We start from the raw sequence: 22,763 nt of genomic DNA, 5'->3' as shown, positions 1-22,763 counted from the left end.
TTCACGGCCAAGACTTGCACATGGCGGTGAGCGGAGCCCACAACTGCCTGGAAGGTAGACTGTGCCGCAGAACGGCAAGGCGCTGCGGAACAGTCTACCTCGCGGCACGGCGAGCGGACAACCGTACGATTCCGAGCTCACACGAACTTGTTTTTGGTTAGTAACCGGGACCGAACGAAGCCCAATGAAATTGTTTTTGTTTGCACGATGGTTGGGTGTTGGAATCCATGAATGCTTGAATGAATGCAATCAATCAATGAATGCGCTGTGCAATGTGCATTGAGAAATGTTTGAAGTCAGCCAGAAGGTTTGGTTTGCATTTGCTGGACTGGCGCTCTCGCAATGCTGCTTTAGTTGAGACATTGTTCGGCTGCTGTTGGTGCAGTCGACACCTTTTTCTACGTGCCACATTGCTAAAAATTCCTTCGAACCACACAGAAGTTCCGAATCCTTTCAACGACGGACACCAAAATTGGTGGAGCAATACACAATTGTCAGTTACTTCATCTCGCAACGGACGGATCACGGAACTACAATATTTCGACATAAAGTTAGGCATTGTTCATTATTTCGGGGTCCAAACAATATATCATCAACACTTATTCAATTTGAAAGTGGGAACGTTTTGAGCAGCTGGCGTTAGTCAGCGGTATTTAAAGGTAGTGTGCCACCTTTGAAAGATTTCCCATTTTATTTTTCCTAGGATAAGAAGCTTCTGTTTTTACCTAATATCGCAAAGAAAATCAAAAATGGCCCTGGAATAGTGCCTTTTTCGCCTAAAAGTTTATCGGTTTTTCGATATGTATAACAACTGTAGTGGGCTGACCTGCAAACAGGCGTCGGCAACAATCGCGAATGCAGCGCACATGTGACAATAAGCAAAGGTCATTATAGAGTTACGACGTACGGGTATGAGTTATCAGCTGTATAATCGTAGACAACACAATGTCGAGCCTTAAACTGTAAGCCTGTATTGGTATTGTTTCTTTTATTTGGCTGTCGAACATTATTTATGGTTTGAAATATGATTTTATGTATAACAATTGATATGAAAAAGCCGTCTCTTAAGTTATGACCCCATTTCACCATACGCAAGTGGCAGAAATGACAATGATCAGCTGACGCATTTTTCTTGGCCGAAGTCAGAGCGCGCGGCCCGACGCACCACCACCGCACCACAAAGTATGAGCAGAAGCCGCGCCCAAAGCCAGGGCCCCGGTAACGTGAGGTAGCCGAGTCGGGGCAGCGTGCGCTGACCCAAGCCGGGGCCGCAGCTTTGGGCGCGGTCTACCGCATCCCCGCGGGCAGCCCCGGGCTATCACATGACACCGGGAGGACGCGCGGCCCCGGCTTGGGTCAGCGCACGCTGCCCCGACTCGGCTACCTCACGTTACCGGGGCCCTGGCTTTGGGCGCGGTCTACCGCACCACCTAACAGGCGTGTTCGAAACCGCAGGAGATGATGATGAACAGGTTTATCGAAACTTGATTGGATGAGCATATCGGTAATAGCGATTTCAGTGTGTGCATTTATTGTTCATAGTGGTGTGAAATGTGGTTGGGGTACGACCGACAACCCGTCGGGGCGAATTTCGCACTGGGGTACTCAAAATTTGAAGAATTTAAGACGTTTCCATGAGTTTTGAAGGTATGGATAAGTCCTAAAAATCCGGTTCTCCTTATCTGGGCCATTAAAGGAAGACTGCCACCTTCAAAAAGTTTTCTCAGATCGGCCTATGATTTATTCCCTGGACAAAACAAAATTTTAGAATTCACCTGACAAAGTATCATCACGTGAATCGCGAAAAAAGTTGTCGATTATCATACAATTATCAATCGGTTAATGTCTAGCGACAATGTTTACACATCACTAGAATTCAAGGTCCTAAGATTATTACATTTTATTTGAAAAAGTAAGGTATTTTATGATTTACTAATATATGATTTCATAAGAAATTGGCCATGTTTAATTTATTTTGCATTTAAGTTCGTAAAACATTTAAAAAATCATAGCTCATTTGGAATGGGTCTGGCCCATGTTAAACCCCATTTCCCACACTTTTTTGGAAAAAATGAACTACTGAATATAGTTTAGTTTAATAGTTCAACTTTTATTTTGACACTCCAAAATTCTTCTCTGATCTCGAAACAATCAAAGTTTTGACATATATTTACCAAAAGATAAGAAAATTCATGTTTCCAAGTTATCGATAAACAGTAGAGATGTCGGTTTTCTTGGACTAAAAAAATGGCATCAAACTGAACTTTGGTCTCCGATTTCTCGCAAACGGGTTCGAATTTCGGAAAACCGACTTCAGTCTGGGACATAGGTGGCTCAGCTCTAGTGAAAACCGTTTTGTGAAAAAAAGGTGGCAGTCTACCTTTAACTCCATACGGTCCAGGAAAGCTGGCACACTACCTTTAACCTCGTCCTTGGCTCATGTTTACTACAAACATTAATTGTTGAACGTGATGGGATGTTGTGCGGTATTCAATAACCAATAGGCATGTCATGCCTATTGGATTTCGTGTAGAAAAGATACGTTGTGCCTTCCAGTTGTCACACCCAACATTCTCTATCTGAAATGCATTCTGTATTATCGGGAATGTTTGAGCATACTCTTTTTCTTTTACCTTTCCAGTTAAAATTGTTCAACAGCGCACATAACGTATTTATTTTTATTCCACTCCTTTATTTAGAGGTGCCTACTGCCTTGACGACAGTGGATTTCTCGAGCTTTATCAGCTTTTCTGCCGTAGAAAGATGTTAAATTTCGCAGTAACACCGTTGGGTTTCTTTCTGCTTTATTTTCATTTTAAATCGCTGAGTATAAATCTTACGTGAAAAGCATTTAGTTTAAAGCAAAATTTACGTTTTCTTATGGCACAACATGCCTCCTCAGCCCGAAGCTCATCACGGCAGGACCGTCACAGGTGAGGGAAAATCTCGTGACGAAACTGGACAAACTTGGCTTAATTAAGTGTCAAAATCGTCCCTATTCATGGCTTGTTAACCACTAAGGTAGCATAGATCTAACTTCGATTAATTTACATGGCTAGAGTCGTTTTATTGGAACCGTGTTCATTTTCTCGTCAGTTGAGACCTCAGAACTGGCATGCCTATAGGCATCCCTCGTCTTGAGCATCATTCTCCATCGCTTGCCAGTAATCTTTGTATTAGTAAAACGTTGAAGCATTAAAATGTTCTGCCTGCTGTTTTGACGTACAACGATTTTAACTTTAATCATGTTGATGTCTTCATATCTGGTTTCACGTCCGTCGTCCAAAGCAGATGATCATTGAAGTTGTGTTTTTATTGCAGCTCGATTAGCATCCTTCACGGCGTTTTCGGCGATGCCGCCGCTCAAATTCTTAGCAAAAAGGGATACAAGTTGGGAAAAGTAATTGGTGAAGGCTCGTACTGCAAGGTGCGACTCTCAAGTAAAGTTTTGGACAGTGGAGAGCTCGTGAAAATTGCATGCAAGATTATCAATAGGAAAAAGGCTTCTCATGATTTCGTTACGAAATTTCTGCCGCGAGAGCTGGACATAATACGCCATATTGACCATCCCAATATAGTGAAGTTCTACGACATTATCGACATCAACGACTGTGTTTATATATTCATGGAATATTGTGACAGAGGTGATTTGTTGGAACATATTCGAAGTAAGGGAGCATTGAAGGAACCAAAGGGACGTCACTACTTTCGGTAAGCTTTGCATACACATGTACATTTTTAACTATCGAGCATCATAGCGCGTTTTGTCTTATTCATCGTATACTTTGGTGCGATGTTTTATCGAAGATATTCATTTCCGAGCCCGTCGTAATCACAAAATAATATGCACTTGTAATACTGCTATAACTTGTTAGCTCTTTGTGTGTGATGACCATTTTAACAGGACTCCAAGCGAGAATACTGACCTCCCTTGATCGTTGCTGACCCAGTCAGCTGGTATCCGCTGTGAAATACCTTCACGCGTTGGATATAACTCATCGTGATTTGAAGTGCGAGAACGTATTGCTGGTTTCTGATCGTTCTCTGAAGCTCACGGACTTTGGATTTTGCCGTCGCTGCCGGGATGAGGCCGGAAAAAGAGTGCTGAGTAGAACGTTCTGCGGCAGTGCCGCATACGCCGCTCCAGAGATCCTTCAGGTCAGTTCCATTTCACCGTAAACACACATGCATCGTTAGTCCTGACGTGAGTCATTCCCGCGCCTTTGTGCTAGTCCGATCGTAACACCACGAGGCTGGAGGAAAGGAATCGTTTCATGTTTTCTAAATCGTGGTTACAGGTGGGTTACAGGTCGTCACGACCTGTAACCGGGGCAGGTCGTGACGAACATTGGCCCAAGCAAGTTACTGAGATAAACCGGTCTTTGGGTATTCCATATTATCATAGCTGTATCATGCCTCCGTCAAAGATTATTTCCCAAATTACCATTGTCATCATCACTTATTTGAGGTATTACCGTGTGCTGGTTCCAGGGCCAGCCGTATAACCCCAAGATGTACGACGTCTGGTCCTTGGGGTGCATCCTATACATCATGGTCACAGCTACAATGCCTTTCGACGATTCTAATATCAAGAAAATGTTACGATATCAACAAGAGCGGAGGCTTGGTTTTAACGGCAAAAACCAGGAGCCTCTTACTGCCGGAGTAAAACGACTTATCAGGTAGGTCAACATCGTAAATATACACAGGTTTCAGGCAGAAAACCATAACCGTTCATGATGAAAATATTCATTGTTGGCTATAACGTCGAGTGAGAGCCCCGGAAAAATACCGGGTGTTGGCAGACAAAAGTGATGTTGGCAGTACCGGGTCCGTTGTTCACTGACGATATAAGATTAGGACGCTTAGCCGAACGCCAGGTTTGTCGATGAAAATACGCTTTCTGTATGTCAAAATTTCAATATTACACGCATTTGCCTACTAAATCCGTCGGAGCAGCACTGTGAATGTGTGTAGAGTCTGACTGAGGCGTGCGTCTGGTGTCTGTCTGCACAGACACATGCTGGAGCCGGACATAACCCGGCGGGCCACCATGGACCAGGTGGCGGCCGATGCCTGGATCTACGAGACCGACCTGCACGCCTTCTCCGGCTCTCAGCTGTCGTCACTGTCCAGCCTGCCCGCCAACGACTAGCAGAGGGCGCACAGGCTACCCGTCGGAAGACGATCGGCAGCGGCCTGTCCAGCGCGACTGTCCACCGTCCCTGCCATCCAGCGCGACTACCCACCAGCCCTGCTAGCATCCAGCGCGCCTAACCGTGCCAGAGCATCCAACATGACCACCAACGACGTAACGGGACAACCAGTCAAGACCTTCAGCCAATAACCAGAAGAAGTCCATCAATCCATTCGGCAACTGACCAGCTACTACTTCCGGCAGTTGTGTAACTTCCGATACCAAGCGATGACGCGTATGCTTCAGTGCTAATTGCTACGGCAGTCCATCGTCTGAAGAGAAAACAGATGGAAACCGGGATACGAAATGCGAGATAAAGAAGCCGGCCTTTGTGTCCATTTGAGTCACTAGGATTAGGCAATAGACAAACGGAGACGTGATATTTTGGAAATCAGTGTAAAGTCAGGGCAGCTCGCTTAATTTGGTGAGCTGACACAATCAAGTCTGACTCTGACCGAAGTCCGCCCTCTGCGGTACAGTAACCTGCGCCCACGGAAAGCCTGCAAAACGGTTTGGCTCATTAGGCGGCGGGGTAAATTTTCGCACATATTCGGTTTCTCACTGGGCAGTTAATTTCATTTTATTTAACATCTTCCAAATATACAAGCTTTTTGCGTCGAGTTGTTTGGAAGGGAAACAAACATAGCCTCTGATGGCCTGGTTAGCCGTGAGTTGGGGAAATTATCATCAGTTTGAGTTGGAACAGAAGATCTGACATCGATTCGTTACATCAACCTCATTAAAAAATGTATGTTACATCGCCCTCTGCGCCCGCCGTACACGGGATCTTGACCACAGACAGGGGAACGGGCACCACACGAGGGCTGTGGTTTCCCTACATTCGAGATGGCTCGGAGTCGGAGCAATATTGGGAAACGGCCCAATGCGGGACGCGGGACCGTTCTGTGTGCTGCGGCGCAGTATGAGTTCAGGCGCTGATAGCCAGTGCCATCTAGCGGCAGGGTTATAAGCTGGTGTTCTGCGGTGCAGTATGCAACTTCAGGCGCTAATGACCAGTGTCATCTAGCGGCAGAATCATAAGTTGGTGTTCTGCGGCGCAGTATGACTCCAGGCGCCGATGATCAGTGCCATCTAGCGGCAGGGCTATAAGTTGGTGCTCTGCGGTGCAGTATGCATGACTTTAGGCGCTGATGACCAGTGTCATCTAGCGGCAGAATCATAAGCTGGTGTCCTGCGGCGCAGTATGACTCCAGGCGCTGATGACCAGTGTCATCTAGCGGCAGGGCTATGAACTGGTGTTCTGCGGTGCAGTATGACTTCAGGCGCTGATACCAGTGCTATCTATATTATTGTTTGTTCAATCACGGGCTTAGTTAATACCGTAATTGCGGTAAATCAACCATGAACAACCTTGACGTGTAGATACTGCTATTTATGACCCGATCGCGGCCCCTTCGTGTTGCTGGTGCCTGAGATCGGCGGCGCACCACATTAAAGGATGTCTTTGGTGTGGTCGACGCTGCGATGTTGTCTGCCTATATCTGCACTGTCATTAATTGCTACGCTCCCATGGCCCGTGGTCACTGGTCATGCATGACGGTTTCGAGGCGCGTCATACAAGATAAGTGGTGTATGGGAGCGCAAACGTAGTCAACACCAGTTCCAAGAAGATAAAATACCAAAGTGAATGAATAAATGAGTGCGCTTAACATTATTCCCCTCATACCAAAACCAATGCTATGCGATAGATTTTTTTTTTCCCTTGTCCGGGGTTCAACCGGTAGTTTATTATTATCAATCCATTCCTTTCGATGCATTTAGTGCAGATAACAATAAATGAGCTAACTCGCAAATTAACAGTGTACTGGCAAGGTATACGAGTCAATACATAATATGCATATTACAGTTTACACAGCACTTTATTTTAGCGGACGCATATCAGGGGCGCCGCCTGGCCGTTGACGCCGTTGTGGCCGTTCTCCTGCTTGGACCGCTTCGCCTCGTCGTCGGCTGACGCATCCGAGGGACGCCGGGCCCGCTGTCGCCGCCGCAGCCGGCACCCGGCGGCGGCCGTCCGTCGTGGACCATCGGCAGTGCGCCGGCCGTCCGGCTCTGCCGCTCCCGTCGGAAAACGGCGTTGTCTTGTTCCACGGCAGCTCGCAGCGGGCCAGGCAGGGCAGCCAGCGCCGACAAGCCGCCCGCCGCCCCCGCCACCGCTGCATCGGTCAGCCGGTACAGCAGCGTGTAGGCTGCCTCGGTGGAGCGGCGCGGCCGGCCCAGCGCGGTGGCCGCCGGCACCGGCACCGCTGACGTATCGTCCAGCCGCCACCAGCCGGTATCGTCCATCCCATCAATACCACCGCCACCGGAGGCGCGACAGAATGAGAAATAGTGGCCAGCGTCCAGCGAATGGCCCGCGTGGACTATCACTGCATACAGCCGGTACTGGGCGGGCGGGCCGGTGGCTAGCGGCACTGTCAGCCACTCGGTGAGCTCCACAGGGGTGAGAACCTTGCGGCGTGCACCGGTGCGCCGGTCAACCGCGAACCTCATCAAGGAGACGACCAGGTTGGCTGGCGGAGAGAGCAGTCGCAGCTGGCGCTCGGCGTCCCGCAGGCCGGTGCACTTGGTACAGTAATACTGGTTATCACCGCACAGTCGTTCCGGCGTCAGGTAGTCGAGCAGCAGCTGCGATACGGTTAGCTCGACCTCTGTCTGGTTGTCCGTCGGTGGCGTGCCCCGCCAACCGACCGGCCGCGGCGCGGGGCCGAACGCCGGCGCAGTTTCGGCTCCCCTGGCGCCCGCGGCAGCTGCCGTCAGTGACCGTGTCACCGACTCCGGCAGAGCCAGGTGCAGGTCCGTCACGCTGTTCTCGTGGCGCGAAGCGCCGCCGCACGTGAGACAGGTGAATGTAGTCTCAGCCCGTCCGGTCAGTAGCCGACGGACCAGGCCGGCGGGCGGCTCCTCAGCTCCGGCATCGCCAGTGCCGTGCTCACGCACCACCTCGCCCTGCGCCTGGCCGTCCGGATCAGTCTGCTGCGTCCCGCCGGTGTCCGGTGACTCTGTGGGCTCCCCCTCCGCGGCAGTCCGCTCCGCCCTGTCTCCGGCCGGCTCTGCCATCGCCACATCGTCGCTGGCCAGGTCAGAGAGCTGCACCGGCGGCGATCTCCCGCCGGCCCGCGCAGTGTCGCAGGAACGGTGCCGGCGCCGGGACCGCGGCCGCTCCATCGCCGCTGCTCCCGGCACGCTGGAGTCGTCTCTGGTGCGTGCGGCGGCAGCAGCTGGAGGGACTGGCGGCGGGACCGCGACCGGTGCGGCAGGGGAAGCTGCCGGAGACCGCTCCTCCTCATGCAAGGCGTCCAGAAAGCATCGGAGGAACTCTGAGCAGTCGTGCTGCCGGCCCCGCTCAAAACAGGGCGGCAGAGCGGTCCGCTGGAACTCGCCCGGGCTGTAGACGGGCCGCTCCGAGAACGCCAGGAAGGCGAACACTCGCTGTAGTGCCGCCAGGTGCGGGCGGGAGGGGGACGGCCGCGCTGCCAGCACCTCGCCGCGCAGCTGATCTGAATGGAACAGCGCCTGTAGCACGGTGTTCATGAAGCACGTGTTCCCAAGGTTGACCAGGCCGCGCCGGTAGCACGAGTTGCCCAGGTTGATCTCAGTCGGAGAATCTGCCTTGGGCGGCGTGGCTCTTGTGCTCCTCTTGCCGCTGGTTTCGACCTCAGGCGCACAGCTAGCCGATGGCGTAGCGGCCGTTACCGCGTGGCTCCGCGGCCACCGGCGCGTCGTCCCTGGGTTGCTCCCAGCGGTGGAGGCAGCCCTGCGGGTTTGGCCTGCTTGTTCTATGCCAGATTGGGGAGCGGTGGCGAGGACGGAGGCCGCGTTGCCACGAGCGATGGCCACGGACAGCCGCTGTCGCAGCCACTCCGTCTCGCGACGCTCACCCGTGCAGGTTGCCAGGCGTCTCCCCAGGTCCTGGACGAAAGCGGCGGCGGCCGGACCATAGACACCGGTTGTCTCCAGTGCCACCGGAACAAAGCTATACCTCCTGGCTAGGTCCGCATAACGCTGCCGCTTTCGCTCTTCGGCTTGCCTTGCAGCTGCACCCGGTTTCAGTGCGGACTCCACCGCTATGTGGTCGGCGAAAGTGTCGACGCAGGTCGCGTCCCACGTCAGACACTTGCCCTCGCGGAAGGGGAAGACGGTGATGCCATCCGGTCGTCTGCCGTCGCCCCGGTCGAGGCCGACTGGCTCCAGAATGGCGGGAAAGCCAGCGCCGGAGAGAGCGCGACGCACCACGTCGTTCAAGTGGGCATGACGCAAGTGGCGACCCGCACTTTTCTGGCAGGAGAGGCCATGATGTCCCAGCGGGGTGACGGGGCGCGCACACAGACGGCACCGATGCGGCTCGCAAACCGGGGCGCCGAGTCTCAGGGCCACAGCGACGCGGACGGTTTCGTCGTCGAGGTGAAGCCCGAGACTCGGCACCGGCACCGCCTGGATCCAGGCCGCTGTGTGCGGCTGGCCGGCGGCGATGAGCCGAGCTCGGTCGATCTGGTTGGCTGGTACCAGTAGGCGACTTTGGACCACCGTACAGGCGACGGTGTCCCACGCGCGCTGACTACTGACCAGCTCACCGTCCGGCAGCTGCTGTCGGTCCACCCCTGTGCGATGAAGGAACGCGCTGACTGCGGTCTCCAAGGTGTCTGAGAGTTCATCAGTCACACTCGGACAGATGGAACGGATGAGGGGGCGTGCTGCGTTTACCGACGCAATGTACGCTGGTAGCGCCAGTGCCTCGACTGACCGGATGCCCAGGCCGCCGAACTTCACTGGAAGCGACGCCTGCTCCCATGCCGCAGGGTTTATGGCCACGTTGCAGACCGCTTCTAGTGTGCTGCGCACCATTTCGTCAGTAGCCTGGAGTACGTGTGGGGCTTTGAACGCCGGTGCGGAGCGCAGCAGGTACGTCAGACGCGGTGCCGATACGTGGTGCGCCAAGAAAAACACCGCAGTGTGGCTGTCTAGCTCGCGCAGCCGGGTGCAGAGGCGTTGCACCATAGCAGAGGCTGCCTCCCCTGCTGCTCCTATGCTGCCGTCGGTCAGGGGAGAGCCAAGCAGAGATAGGTTTGTGAGCTCAGTCTCTTTGACGTCAGGCAGCGCAGAGCAGATGGCGCCGATGGCAGCGTGGCGGTGGTCCGAATCTTCAGCGCCAATGAAGGCCACCTCACACTTGGACGCGTTCAGTGAGAGACCAGCGGCTGCCAGCGCTGTTGGAAGTGTTGCGATGTCAGCAGCGACCGCGCTGGCTGGACCGGCCAGCGTTGCATCGTCCAAGTACCAGATGTTCAGAGGTGCTGACACTGCTCTGGCACAGGAGTCAATGGCGATAGCAAACGCGGCCGGTCCGAGCGGGTCGCCTTGCTGGACACCGCAGGCCGAAGCGATGGTCTGCCCTCCGATGATGAGTGGGCTGGGTGAGCTGTAGGCCTGGTAGGCTAGGTAGTACACCTCCGGACATCGCTCCCTAATGCGGGTCAAGAAGACGTCGCGCCGCACCGTGTTAAAAGCATTTGACACGTCAAGTTTGACCAGCACGTGTGGAGCAGCTGACTGTCGGCTGGCTTCAATGAAACTGCGCGTTGCATGGACCGCCGCCTCGCAGCCCAGGGGCGTTCCTACCCCGAGCTGGACAGGACGGAGTTCGGCACCAAGGCTGTCTGCCACGAAGCGTGCTCCGATGCGGGATGGCAGGCGTCGGTAGACGCTCCCGACTGCAATGGGCCGCAATCCGCCGCTCTTCTTCCTGAGTGCGCATAGTGAGGCGCTGAAAAGGGCGTCCCTGGCACAATCCGGCACCTCGCCGGCCAGCACCAGGTTGGTGAGTACCGTCAAAGAGTGCAAAAGACGGCGGCCGCTCTCAGCCGCCTCCCTGGATATAAGCTGGCGTAGATGTAGCGGCCTGATGCCGTCTAGGCCTGCTGATGATCCCGGAGGCATCGAGTTGATAGCGGCCTCCACCTCCTCCGGCGTCACCGTGAGCGGCCCTGGGTCTGATGGGGCGGGCGGTGGCGGCAGAAGCTCGTCCTTGGGAGCTGCTGGGTGTTTCAGCATTAGCTCGGCGATTACTTCGGCGTCAGGCTCGGCAACTGTATCGTCTGAGGTCAGTAGCCTTAGGGCCGCCCGGATGTCGCCATCTGCACATTTCCCGAGGATCCGACGGGCCAGGGCGTCAGTGGCAGGCTTTTGATGTTCTCGTGCTGAGTCATTTGTTGGTGGTTCGGGAAGCAGGTTTGGTGTCATGGTTTGGTTGGGGCTGGAGAGCTGCTGCCTGATGCTCGCTGCGGCACTGACATTATTATCGCCTTTTCCTGGTGTGCGTAGCGCGAAGAACGCGAAAGACAGGAAGGTCCACCACGCGCAGATTGTGCGTAGCTTAAGGGCATCCTCTAAGGCGCTGCATAGGGCATCGGCCACCAGGGGCCTTACGCCTTTAGGTATTCGCGAGATTAGTTTAGTGCTTCTCCTTAGAGTTGCCAGTCCTTCGACGACGCCAGTGTCTGGAACCTCTCTTCCGTTGAAAGCGTCAGAGAGCTGGGCTGACTCGCGGCCGAGGCATGCAGGACAATGCCAAACAGGGAGGTGATGGGATTTCCTTGCAGGGACCTTAGCGCAGGAAGTATGCCATAGTTGCCTACAGGAGCCGCAGGTGATGGTTGTCTTCCTGCGGCTGCGAATGGAGCAGGCGACACACTCAGCAGGACTCTGGGTGGACGGCTGGTCTCTGGCGTCGTGAGGTGGCTGGCTGACCGGAACCAGTGACGGCGAGGAGGCTGGTGGTGAGGCGTCTCGCGCTGGCTGGCTGGTCGGTGTCGGTGACGGCGAGGAGGCTGGTGGTGAGGCGTCTCGCGCTGGCTGGCTGGTCGGTGTCGGTGACGGCGAGGAGGCTGGTGTTGAGGCGTCGCGAGGCGGCTGTGGGCTGTTCTCGCCGTTGGAGGTAGGACGCTGCGGGTCGCAGGGCTGGGCGACAGGAGTATTTTGGCAGGTGGTGCATCTCCATTCCGTGTGGAGCTTCGCGAGTCGCAGCAAATTCGACCGGTTGAGGACTGCGCAGCGGCCATGGAACCACCGGCTACATTGGTGGCATTGAACTGAGCCGCTCCCGACACCCCGGCTGCATGCGCCGCAAGGGTACCTATGTGACATGTTTGCTGGTTAATCTCCGGGTCATTGCGCTTGAGTTCAAGTTATTAAATGAAGTCTTGGAAAAGAGTGGCCGAGCATAATCTTGCACTGGGGTAAAAGATGTCGAACAAATATTCAAAACGAAGAGCGAAGAAAGCTACACCATCCGGACAATAGCAATCCCAAGAGAAACTTGATTACTTCTCGTGGGCCGACTTCATACAGTAGCAATTCAACGCATCTCCCCGTTGGTTTCTTCGGTGCAATCAGCTCATATATATCCATACGACATATATGGATATATCCGTACGGCAATATCAAAACGATATTGCCGGCTTTAATTTCGTGGGAGCTTTTAGTCGCAGTTACGCGTTGTTAATATCCACGAGCCTTTTTGGCAAAAATCAAGCGTGGATCAGCAGTCCAAACAACAATGTTTTTTAACTAAAGTTCAAAATTTTACCATTTTCAAACGCTTATATCTGGCAAGTTACACAACATTAAACTTTATAAATTACAGTTAAACATTCTACGTTAAATTCCTAACCACGCTATATTATTTTCAGCTCGTGACACAATCTAGTTACGGTAAAAAATGACAAAATACTAGAGCCCCTTCAAACACGTCCGACCCCTCTAAGCATCAATTGCTAAGCGATATGATTCATATCATATTGCTTATCATATTGCTAAGCGATATGATAAGCAATATGAATGCGATAGATTCGTATTCATACAATATTCATTCAGAACGCACTGGACACATACGATGAACTGCCGTTAGGCCTTAAAGCTGCAGGTAGCTTCTGACCTACTTGTTACTCACAACGTAAATTGTGAATGATCCGATAACAAAAAGCTGGCGCAGTCTGACGCCAGTAAATATGAGGATGATGAATGCTACGCGGTGCACTAATTCATGTATCACGCATCGGCCGGCCACGGCGCCACCGCTATGGACATGAGCGATGAAGGCTACCAGGGCAGATCGTCGTCATAATCGGCGGCGCAGAGCGCGTACGTATAACGTACACACAGCCACCCGTGGTGGGACTGACCGTGCGAGCGTGGCCACGGCCGGGAGACGCCGGCCCCGGTCCGCCGGCCGCACGGCGCCCTCTGAACACAAGGTGGGACATCACAGCCGGTCCAAGGCCCGCCGGCGCCGCCGCCTCCTCAGAACTTCATCTTGTTCAGCTTCAGGATCTTGCCCAGACGCTGCTTGGCGGTCGCCATTCCCTTCTTCGGCTTGGGTCCTGCAAACGAGACATGGAATTCAAACATCCATCAGCGAAACATCCAAGCTGCAGTGAATTATCGCAACGATAAAAAGTCTGTGAATATTTGTAATTACCGTCCGCCGGGCCGCCGCTGCTACAGCGAGCAGCGCTGCGGCGCAGCCTACCCGGCGGCGCGGCGCGGCGAGGTCCCTGATTGGTGACCCGTGGATCACGTGACCGGCGGTCGATGTGGGGCTTGTGCCGCGGCGGCGGCGCACCCTCGCGGTAGATTCGGTCGGGACCGGAACGTTGTCCGTGTGGTGGGGCTCTCGGAGTCGGACTGCATTGCCGGCTCGTCAGCTCGCACCGCGGCAAACATGTTAGGCGCAATTTGTTGCACGCTGAGAATGGAACTACTGTTCTGTTTGAGGCCCACCAACTAAATTGCATCGAACAGCCAAAATCTAGAGGTGGGACTGCAGTCCTACCTCTAACATGGACCTCTTTTAGCCACCGAAATTTACTTAACACCTTTTGCGGCAATTAATTGTACCCATGGCCTCACCGTGGATTAAAGGAGGTATTAACGGGTAGCGACTGCACTCACGTCGCAATCGAGTCATATCGTCATATCGAGTCGTTGCATTGCACAGTTTTGCTTGTCTGTTTGCTTGACATCGTGGCAATAAGACGTGAGGAGCCAATTAATCCACAGTCTTTTGGTTAGATTTGATTTGAGAACAAGACCAGAGCCGAGAGGGGATTCGAACAGTTGGGCTGAGTTCCTGACAAAGTCATTGGACGATGACTCGTCATCTTTTTATCCGTTATCTCCCTTGCTAATGACACAATGAAGTAGCAGAATAGCCTTCTTATTCACTAATCAAAGTTCCTGTACGTCCGTGGTGCCAGAAACGACAGCTGGTGGCGTCATCGACTCACGTTTGACAGAGTCGGGGCCACCTCCGAGCGAGAGACCCGAACTGGAAGAGCCGGGCTGCGGGTCTCTCTTCTTTGGCTGCACCTTCTTCAGCGACTGAAAACAGCCAGTAGAACGTGAGGATCGCGCAGTGCATTTCAACAGTATCGAATTACGTAGCTCGCACGGCGTGAGGCAAATGGTCGCGGCAGTGGCGACCCGCTTGTGGATCACTTAGCCACAAAACGCTACGAAAGAATCATAATGCATATAGATTACCACCAACTTCATGTGACAGCCGAATAATACAATATTTACCACTCTGACAACTTTCCCAAGTCACTACCGCTCAGTACTGTGACTGCTGTCACCCCTCCCTCTCCTAGAGTCCCCCCCCCCCCCACTGACCGCGAGTGTCCGGTGGCCGGCCGACTGGGGCGTCAGCGGCGGTCGGCGCGCCGCGTTGGGTCGCGCCGGTCGCGAGCTGCGCCCCGCGTTCACCGACACGCGCGCCTTGGGGTTCCAGGCCTCGTCGCCGCGGCGCCGGCCGCGCGGCTTGAACACGTGCTCGTCATCTGAGTCGTCGATCGCCGGGTACACTGCGGGACCGGGCGGAGCGTCAGCTGGTGGTCCGTGCAGGACGCATCACGTGGTGAGCGGGTGGATAATCATGGACACAGGTCTGCTCCATTAGTCAACAAACCACTGGGGACAGGGTACGGGTATAACTATACTAATTATACGAACACAGGCTACCGTACAGTACGTTGATTCTGATTCGACTCGAGCAGGACCATCAGTTAGCATCGTTTTCGGTAAGTAACAGCTGTGCATTCGCCCGGCCCGGACAGTGTCGTCAGACGCCACTCACCATACTCGTCGTCCTGCGTGGCGGCGAACGTCTCCTCATCTGATGAGTAGGAGCGCGGCCGGCTGCGTTTAGCCGCCGGCGCCGGCGCCGGCTCCGGCTCCACCACGGCGCGGCTCATGGTCAGCATGCCAACGATGGCGTCCCGGGTGGCCGGCGACGCCTGGCCGGCCGGCAGCGTGCCGTCCGAGCCGCCGCCGCCGCCTCCTCCGCCGTCAGCCACGCTGGAGGCGCGCAGCAGCTCCTCGATGCCGTTGGAGGCCGGCGGAGGCGCCGGGTCCGCCCGGCCGTCGACTGGGGAAGGAGGGCTAGTTAGGTGGACACTGGGTGGAGAGACTCTGGTAACTCTCCTGATGGCACAGCGGCCATCAGTCGTGCATCAGCCACAAAATTGGTGAAATCATCTGTCGACACCTTCGTCAGAGGGCCGAAACGTGTGCCTTAATTAAGGGCGATACAGTGGAAAATTCCTGAGGAGCACTAAAATGAAAGTTGTGTGTGCAAAAACGCTAATGTGTTTCTGTTTCATGTGATGGTACATATTACACGAGGAACATATATGTCCTGAGAAATAGCTCTTTCAAAAGTAACATTCATTATGAAAGACCCTGTAGGATCTACGATTTACCATAACTTACACCGTTCTCAACTGAAACAGCCCGCAAAAAGCCCGTTACCAAAACCCATGTGGCGCATTGCCGACCGGCGCCCCGCACTCACTGGAGAGGCGCAGTTTGAGCGGGTTGTCCATGGACACGGAGCGGATGCGGCCGTAGCGCCGGGACGCCGGCGCCGAGTCGTCGATGGTCAGCGGCGCCTCCTCGTCATCATCGTCCAGCCCGGGCGGCGGCTGCACGCGCGGCCCCAGCCGGATCTTGAGACCGCCGCCGGCGGCCGGCGGGGCGCGGTGGGCGCCGCTGGCCGGGCCGGGCGCCGGGCTGGGAACGGGCCGCGGCACCGTCAGCCGGCGCGCCGGCTCGGTGCGACGCTCGGCCGCTGCCGACTGCTGCAGCAGTGACTCGAACTCGGAGCGCTCCGAGATATCCACAAAGTCAGCGCCCAGCGGTCGCTTCTTCACCTGGCGGCGCGATTGGCGCTCGGGCCGCGCAGGAGCCACCGCCGGCGCCTGCGCGCTGTACTTCTCCGCGTGGCGCACCTCCTTGTTGATCATCTTGATCAGCTTGCTAGGGTTGATGAAGGCAGGTATGGGCTCCACACCTCGCCGGGCCGACTGCGAACGTGAGCAGGAAAACGCCAACGATAAGCCAAACACCAACACTTCACCGAATTACAAAACAAGGGTACAGCGAGAATTTGTTAACTTCGTAGCAACAACTATGCGATATTCCTAATTCTGCTGGTCAATAACTATGCAGTATTCGATAAACTAGTGACTGAATCTGGGAGATGTGGCGGTGGCCCGCTCGGCCGACTCACCGAGGCGTCGTGTGCCCAGGCGCGCAGCTGGGCGGCCAGGCTGCGGCCGGCCTGCACCAGGTAGGTGGGACACCGCTGGTTGGCGTCGCTGTAGTCGCGCATCTCCTCCACCAGGCGGCGGGCGCCCAGCCAGTGGCACGTCTCGAACGACGGGAACCGGAACTTGAGCGGCGTGCGACTCTTCTTCTCCAGCTCGTACACTCTGCGGACAGGGTGATGAGGAACACACTCAGACGGGATAGTAAGACACCGAGAAAGGATAGTGAGACAGTCAGGCAGGACGGTAAGCTAGACTCGGTGTCCACTGTGAATTGTTTTTGAATTCCTGATGGGAAAATAGCAGGTTTGCATGCTAATCGGTGGAAGCTACATATTAATTTTGAGATACGCCTTGACATCGACGACACAATTTAGAACATGACGATCCACGCCACTCACTTGAGCTGAATGGGCACGTTGAGGCTGCAGAGGAAGTTGCCGCCGAAGACCAGCGAGTCGTGCGGTGTGTAGACGGCGTGTATCCAGCCAGAGGGGATGAGCAGCGTCTGGCCGGCGCGCACACACAGACGGCTGCAGGCGTCCACCTGCGCGTCACGGAGGGGACGGTTAGTGCGGACAGGGGAAGGGATAACGACCGTCATGACACACAGCATGTCAGGGACGGCAGGGCACGGGACAACGACCTACACGTTACAGCCGGGTGCAGGCACTTACGAACCCACACATGACGCCCCTAGCTGCAACTGATAGTACTCCACAATCTACATACCTATTACCTTTTCTTCGGCAAACGTAAAGGCACAATGCATGAGTGAAGAGGTGGCACAAATGGTGGCCACTGTTCAAACGTTTCCAAATGCACCATTTTCTCGCTCACCTGCGCGTCTGACCGATCCCACACTCCGGAGAAGAGGGGTGCTGGCCGACTCACCTGGTCTCCAAAAAATGTGGAGCTGCGTGTCGGCGAGTTGAGCCAGCGCTGGTACAGTGTTAGGTTAGACGCCGTCGGCCGGATCAGGTAGAATATCTTCTCTCCCTGCGAACGTACGGAGTCATGGCGGTGTATCAGGCAGCAGGAGATCCGTGTGGGTGGGGGGCGATACGCGGTTAGGAGAGTATAGCACGGACTGTTCATGAGACTCAACATCTTGACAGCAGGCAGCTAGCATGTAACCCTACGTGTAGTCAGAGAACCATCCACAGTCGTGTGGCAATGACCGACATTCGACTGAACCAGTTGTCATTCAGCAAGGTAGGATCGGGCTAGTATTCTCTTGAGTCGCATCGGACCTTCAGGGGCTTAATCTATCCATAGCACGTGGCACCGTTCGGCTGCAACCCACAATAACACGTGGCACCGCTCGTACCGTCGTACCTGGAGCACGTGATACCAGACGGACGTGCCGCCAAAGTCCACGTGGAAGTCGGTGTACGAGTCGACGGCGCTAATGAGCGCGTACTTGGTGACGGTGGGCTTCTCGACGCCCTCGGGCGGCGGAGTCGGCCACAGGGAGGTCACCCAGCACAGCTTCCGCACGATGTACGGCGCCTCCACCAGCGCAGAGAGCCTGTCAGAGGGTGAGGTCAGCTCGGGTCATATCTCAGGAAATGAGCCAGTCATTTCACATAGGCATGCTAGTTGGTAGCGCATAATTACTACATAAAGAAGCGTGCGAACATAAGGCAACATCCAAAGGAAATAAACATACTCGATTTCCTACAATCTGTCCGGACTCCGGAAGCCCCACTACCCCTGTGCCCATTTGGTTCCGCGACTGACCCGGTGCCGCTGAACTCAAGGCTGATGCAGTTCAGCGTCTCGGAGCGCTGGCCGCTGCTGAAATAGTCGGCCAGCTCGTGCATCGTCAGACGGATGTCCCGCTGGCGGCCCACGTCGATCACGTCCACCTCACGCTCAGAGCCTGGAGAAGCCACAGTTGGTTATAGAACGCCCACCTCACGCTGAGCCTGGAGAAACCATAGTCGGTTATAGAACGTCCCCGACACGCTCAGAGCCTATCGAAGCCACAGTCGGTTACTGAAAGTCCAGCCCGTGATCATAGCCTGTAATAGCCTCGGCTGGTTACTGAACGCCGCAAACGTATTTAATATCCTCTGACAAGAAGACAAACTACATAATGCAAGTAATTACCACCCTCCCGATTTCGCTGTGCGGACAGTCCGCCAACGTACCGACGTAGTTTTCGATGTCATGCACGGTGAAGCCGGCGGCCGGCGGGAGCTGCATGCCGAGCCCCTCGACCGAGTCGAGTAGAACCGGCCGCTCCCAGCCGTGCTGCGCCAGGTAGGGCAGCGTCAGCTGCTGACCGCGCAGCCGCACCACCACATCGTCCGCGCTGCCCGCACAATACACATGAACACTGGATCAGCACACAGGGTCTGCATCAGAAACACACAGCCTTAGTATCGGCAACATCGGTTAGTATCGGCAGCTACAGCACAGCTTACAGCTGCCTAGTGCCTACACGGACACAACACATGGCAAAGTGTCAGTGGTAGTGATAACGACACATTTCACAGGTTTCTAACCCTTCAAAGTGGCGGGACCGCAGCTCCTTGATGAAGATGGGAGTGCCCGTCTGCACTGGCCTGGACTCGGCGTTCGCTTCGTACGGATCAAGCCGATGCCAGTTGGTCCTCTGCTTGTCTGCCGGAGGTAGAATGGGGGCGTATCAAAATTCCGCTTGCTTTCAGTGCTTCACATGCTTATATTGTGGCCACTTTACTGTGGTCATATGTCACTAGAAATAGTAACAGGACTACGAAAAAGGAAGCAAGGAAGAGCCATCACAATATCGAGAAGAAAGGTGAGCCAGACACCCTCAGTGGAACACTCTCGAGCAACCATCCAAAAGGAATCGCCTAGCAATAAAATCTCGCGCCTATTTAGAAAATGGAAAAATGTTACAAATGCGGCGACGTTCAGGCGAATGTCCATTTTCTTCCAAATTTCAGAGTCGTGAACAAGCTCTATCTTTATCAATCCGGATTTAAAATTAACAGTTACTCTTCCTACATGCTGCGTTCAATATTTCTATCGGCAAATTTGAAAATACCACTTGATTAGACAAGCAAAAGGCTGGAAATGTTCGGGACTATGTAGGTAAGGCACTAAACAATGTAGGTATACCTGCAAATTCAACGCGTAGGACGCATCATTACTTCGAAACATTTTAAGCATCGCGCTATCTTCTCTCCCGCCGACTGACCACTAAATGTCTGCATCGCAAGATGGCTGACAATGAGCTGTCCCAGGCGCTCGGCCACCGGGAACGGGCCATCGCCGGCACCAGTCAGGCACACATGCGGCGCCGCACCGACCCCAACGTGCGCTACGCCCACCCGTACCCAGAGCTGGAGAAGGAGTACACGAGGGAGCAGTGCGCCGCACTCGAGGAGCTGTTCGCCGAGGCCGACTTCGACAGCGACGGCTTCATCACCCTCGACAAGCTGAAGAAGTTCTGCGAGAAGAAGATGGGCCGGCCGATCACCCATCTGGACGCCAAGAAGATCATCGCGCTCGGAGACGACGACAAGGACAAGAAGCTCAACCTGGACGAGTTTATGCGTCTGTGGATGAAGGTGGCGGCCGGCCAGGCGCCGCCCGCCTGCGGCATGGAGGCCGTCATGGACGACAACGGCATCCGGCCCGACATCTCGAAAAACCCCAACTTCACCGACAACTCCAACAAGGCCGGCAGCATGAAGAACCGCTTCGAGCAGATGGCCATCGCCGACCAGCAGAAGGACGCCCACGACGAGGACATCCGCACCGAGCACCAGAAGCTGCGCCAGCGGCAGCGCGAGGAGGCCGCCGAAAAGAAGAAGCTGGAGGAGCGCCGACAGGCCATGAAGAACCGCGGCGCTCTGTTCGAGCAGCAGTGAGCGCTCCAATGCAAATTCAGCGGACAAGAATACAACTATTTATTTCATGAGTTGAGAGATCGATTAAGTTATCTATGTAAACCAAACCTAGAGGATGGAAATCATGAGCTTATAAATACCAACATACCCAATAATCCAGCACACCCAAGTGATGCAATGATGAGATGTGCAGAAAAAGGAATAAATCAAGTCAGTTCAGAATAACAAACAAACTTACATATTGACGGGCCGCACATCAGCTCACATCTTGGACAGTGATACTTGTCAATGTCAACACTCTGGTGCTCACGAAGGCCAACACATCTGCGAAATAAGAGTGGAGATAACAATGGAAAGCATTTGCATCACTCAAATATGCTGATTAATAAATGGAAGAGCTACTTAAGGGCACAGTAGAGAGAGCACTTAGTGTCAGTGAGGATTGTGCAATTTAGTTTCTGTAGGTTTAGCTAGTTATTTTGCAAATTTAATGCATGCTAGAAGCATGAAAACCAAAGAGCCTGACTGCATGACTGTTATGAAATGCTGAAAGCTGAAGCAGGTGTTATTTACCCTAGGGGCTATTAACATAATTTTATAAGAATTCAATTCATTAAGTACAGGGTGATTTTTTTTACTTGTTAAAAAGTAATGAGGTTTAGTGGCGTTAAAATGCAAATATATATGGTAAAATTATATACCAGCATGACGAGCATTCTGGGACATTTTGATTTCAGCAGACACGATGTGAAGGAACGCCCATCGTGTATTTTACTTGTGCTTGAAGTTACCCCCTCTCTCACCGACACGAATCAGCCCGCCTGAGCACGTGTTGAACAGTACCATGGACTCCCATGCTCATTAGGCGGACTAAAAAGGCTCCTATCACCCATTTTCAGCTCTGCCAGATATTTCCAATGTTTTCTTGTTATATCTGCCATACTGGGTCCAAAAACTAGAAGTCTAGAAAAGGCAGGTCGAGGATTTTGCTACTGGCGGCCCTGGTGGTGTCTGATTCGCTGTTTTTTGTTTCTCCCTGAAGACTGATTCTTCAGAGGTTGCACATACGCCAGATGGACCGTTTGAAGGTCATTTATGACTACAAGCTTGTTCCTGCATTATTTAACGTCTTTCTGAGGTATCTCCTTGATGGTCGTATGCTTCGAACTGCCTCAATGCTTCAAAATCATCGTTCTGTGTCGTTCCTTACTGAACGGCGGTGGACCATGCGTGCCCGATTGGTGGGACATTTTCAGGCTCCATTGGGGCCGAGGCCTTCGGTTAAAAGGGACAAATCATGACACCATACAAAATGTCCCAGATTTATCTATCACGTGCATTGCTTTTTTGCACAAGATTTTTCGATTTAGGGACCTCCATTGACGTTTACTTTTTAACAGTTAAAAAAAATCACCCTGTAGTTATACATTTCTATAAAGGAAAATTTATAGAAAAAACATCATTAAATAGTAAATACTATGCCAAGCAGCACAAGTGATCAAAACATACAGTGTGCTGGAATACAAGATAGGTAACACCTATAAGCGAATACACATTATAGAAAGCTAGTTCAAAGTTAATATATTATTACAAGATAATTGGCTACTTACAGTCCATGGAGCCAGTCCTTGCAAATATCACACTGAACCATAAACTTTGTGTTGTCATATGGCTGACCACAGGTGCAGAGTGATTCACTGGAGGCCATTTTTCTGAATTCTGAAAACAAGTATAACACAGTATAATAGTTTGGGGAATGGGCAATGGGCATTGGGAATATAAATGACATGACAGGTCAACATTAAACTATACTCAGCAAAAGTAAATATATCATTCCAAATTCCAATGAAATGAGTCAAGAGAGTATAGGCAATAGGCATAGGATGGTAGGATCAGATTCCACAAGCTTTTAATGTTACTAATCCAGAAAGCCTCTGCCAAGGTACCTCCCTAGGTGTCATCTTCCGATAAAGTACCTCTGTAGGAATGGATGTTGATTTCTGTCAAACGGTGCTGCAGCACCCAGCCTGTACCATTTCAACTTCTTCACAGGTCCGGACTTTGGAGTTGCAACCAATCGCACAGGTTAAAGTC

The 22,763-nt window shown here is 53.3% G+C and overlaps 3 protein-coding genes across 3 annotated transcripts; 1 reads left to right on the top strand and 2 right to left on the bottom strand.

Moving 5' to 3' along the window:
• Positions 1-2,763: 2,763 nt before the first annotated feature.
• LOC122379535 (testis-specific serine/threonine-protein kinase 1-like) lies at positions 2,764-5,813 on the top strand. Its single transcript, XM_043361810.1, has 5 exons — positions 2,764-2,933; positions 3,322-3,711; positions 3,951-4,158; positions 4,492-4,682; positions 5,017-5,813. Exons 1-5 carry the CDS (start codon positions 2,881-2,883, stop codon positions 5,153-5,155), a joined length of 981 nt encoding a protein of 326 aa, XP_043217745.1. The 5' UTR covers positions 2,764-2,880; the 3' UTR covers positions 5,156-5,813.
• Positions 5,814-7,082: 1,269 nt separating this feature from the next.
• On the bottom strand, positions 7,083-12,416 carry LOC122379560. The gene is made up of 2 exons (XM_043361845.1): positions 7,457-12,416; positions 7,083-7,196 (listed from the first exon to the last, which is right to left on the bottom strand). Exons 1-2 carry the CDS (start codon positions 12,359-12,361, stop codon positions 7,083-7,085), a joined length of 5,019 nt encoding a protein of 1,672 aa, XP_043217780.1. The 5' UTR covers positions 12,362-12,416.
• A 638-nt stretch (positions 12,417-13,054) lies between these two features.
• Positions 13,055-22,399, bottom strand: LOC122379576 (lysine-specific demethylase 7B-like). Its single transcript, XM_043361873.1, has 14 exons — positions 22,280-22,399; positions 20,908-20,993; positions 19,335-19,452; positions 18,978-19,141; positions 18,565-18,706; positions 18,160-18,352; positions 17,716-17,820; positions 17,223-17,368; positions 16,785-16,986; positions 16,068-16,578; positions 15,351-15,641; positions 14,888-15,078; positions 14,503-14,596; positions 13,055-13,596 (listed from the first exon to the last, which is right to left on the bottom strand). The coding sequence occupies exons 1-14, from the start codon at positions 22,375-22,377 to the stop codon at positions 13,517-13,519; spliced, it is 2,421 nt and encodes an 806-aa protein (XP_043217808.1). The 5' UTR covers positions 22,378-22,399; the 3' UTR covers positions 13,055-13,516.
• Positions 22,400-22,763: the final 364 nt, after the last annotated feature.

The sequence above is a fragment of the Amphibalanus amphitrite genome, unplaced genomic scaffold (assembly GCF_019059575.1).
Source record: "Amphibalanus amphitrite isolate SeventyFive unplaced genomic scaffold, NRLGWU_Aamphi_draft 000080F_arrow, whole genome shotgun sequence".
NCBI lineage: Eukaryota > Metazoa > Arthropoda > Thecostraca > Balanomorpha > Balanidae > Amphibalanus > Amphibalanus amphitrite.
The sequence above is the reverse complement of the archived record's forward strand: the minus strand, read 5'-3'. Positions and strand labels throughout refer to the sequence as shown.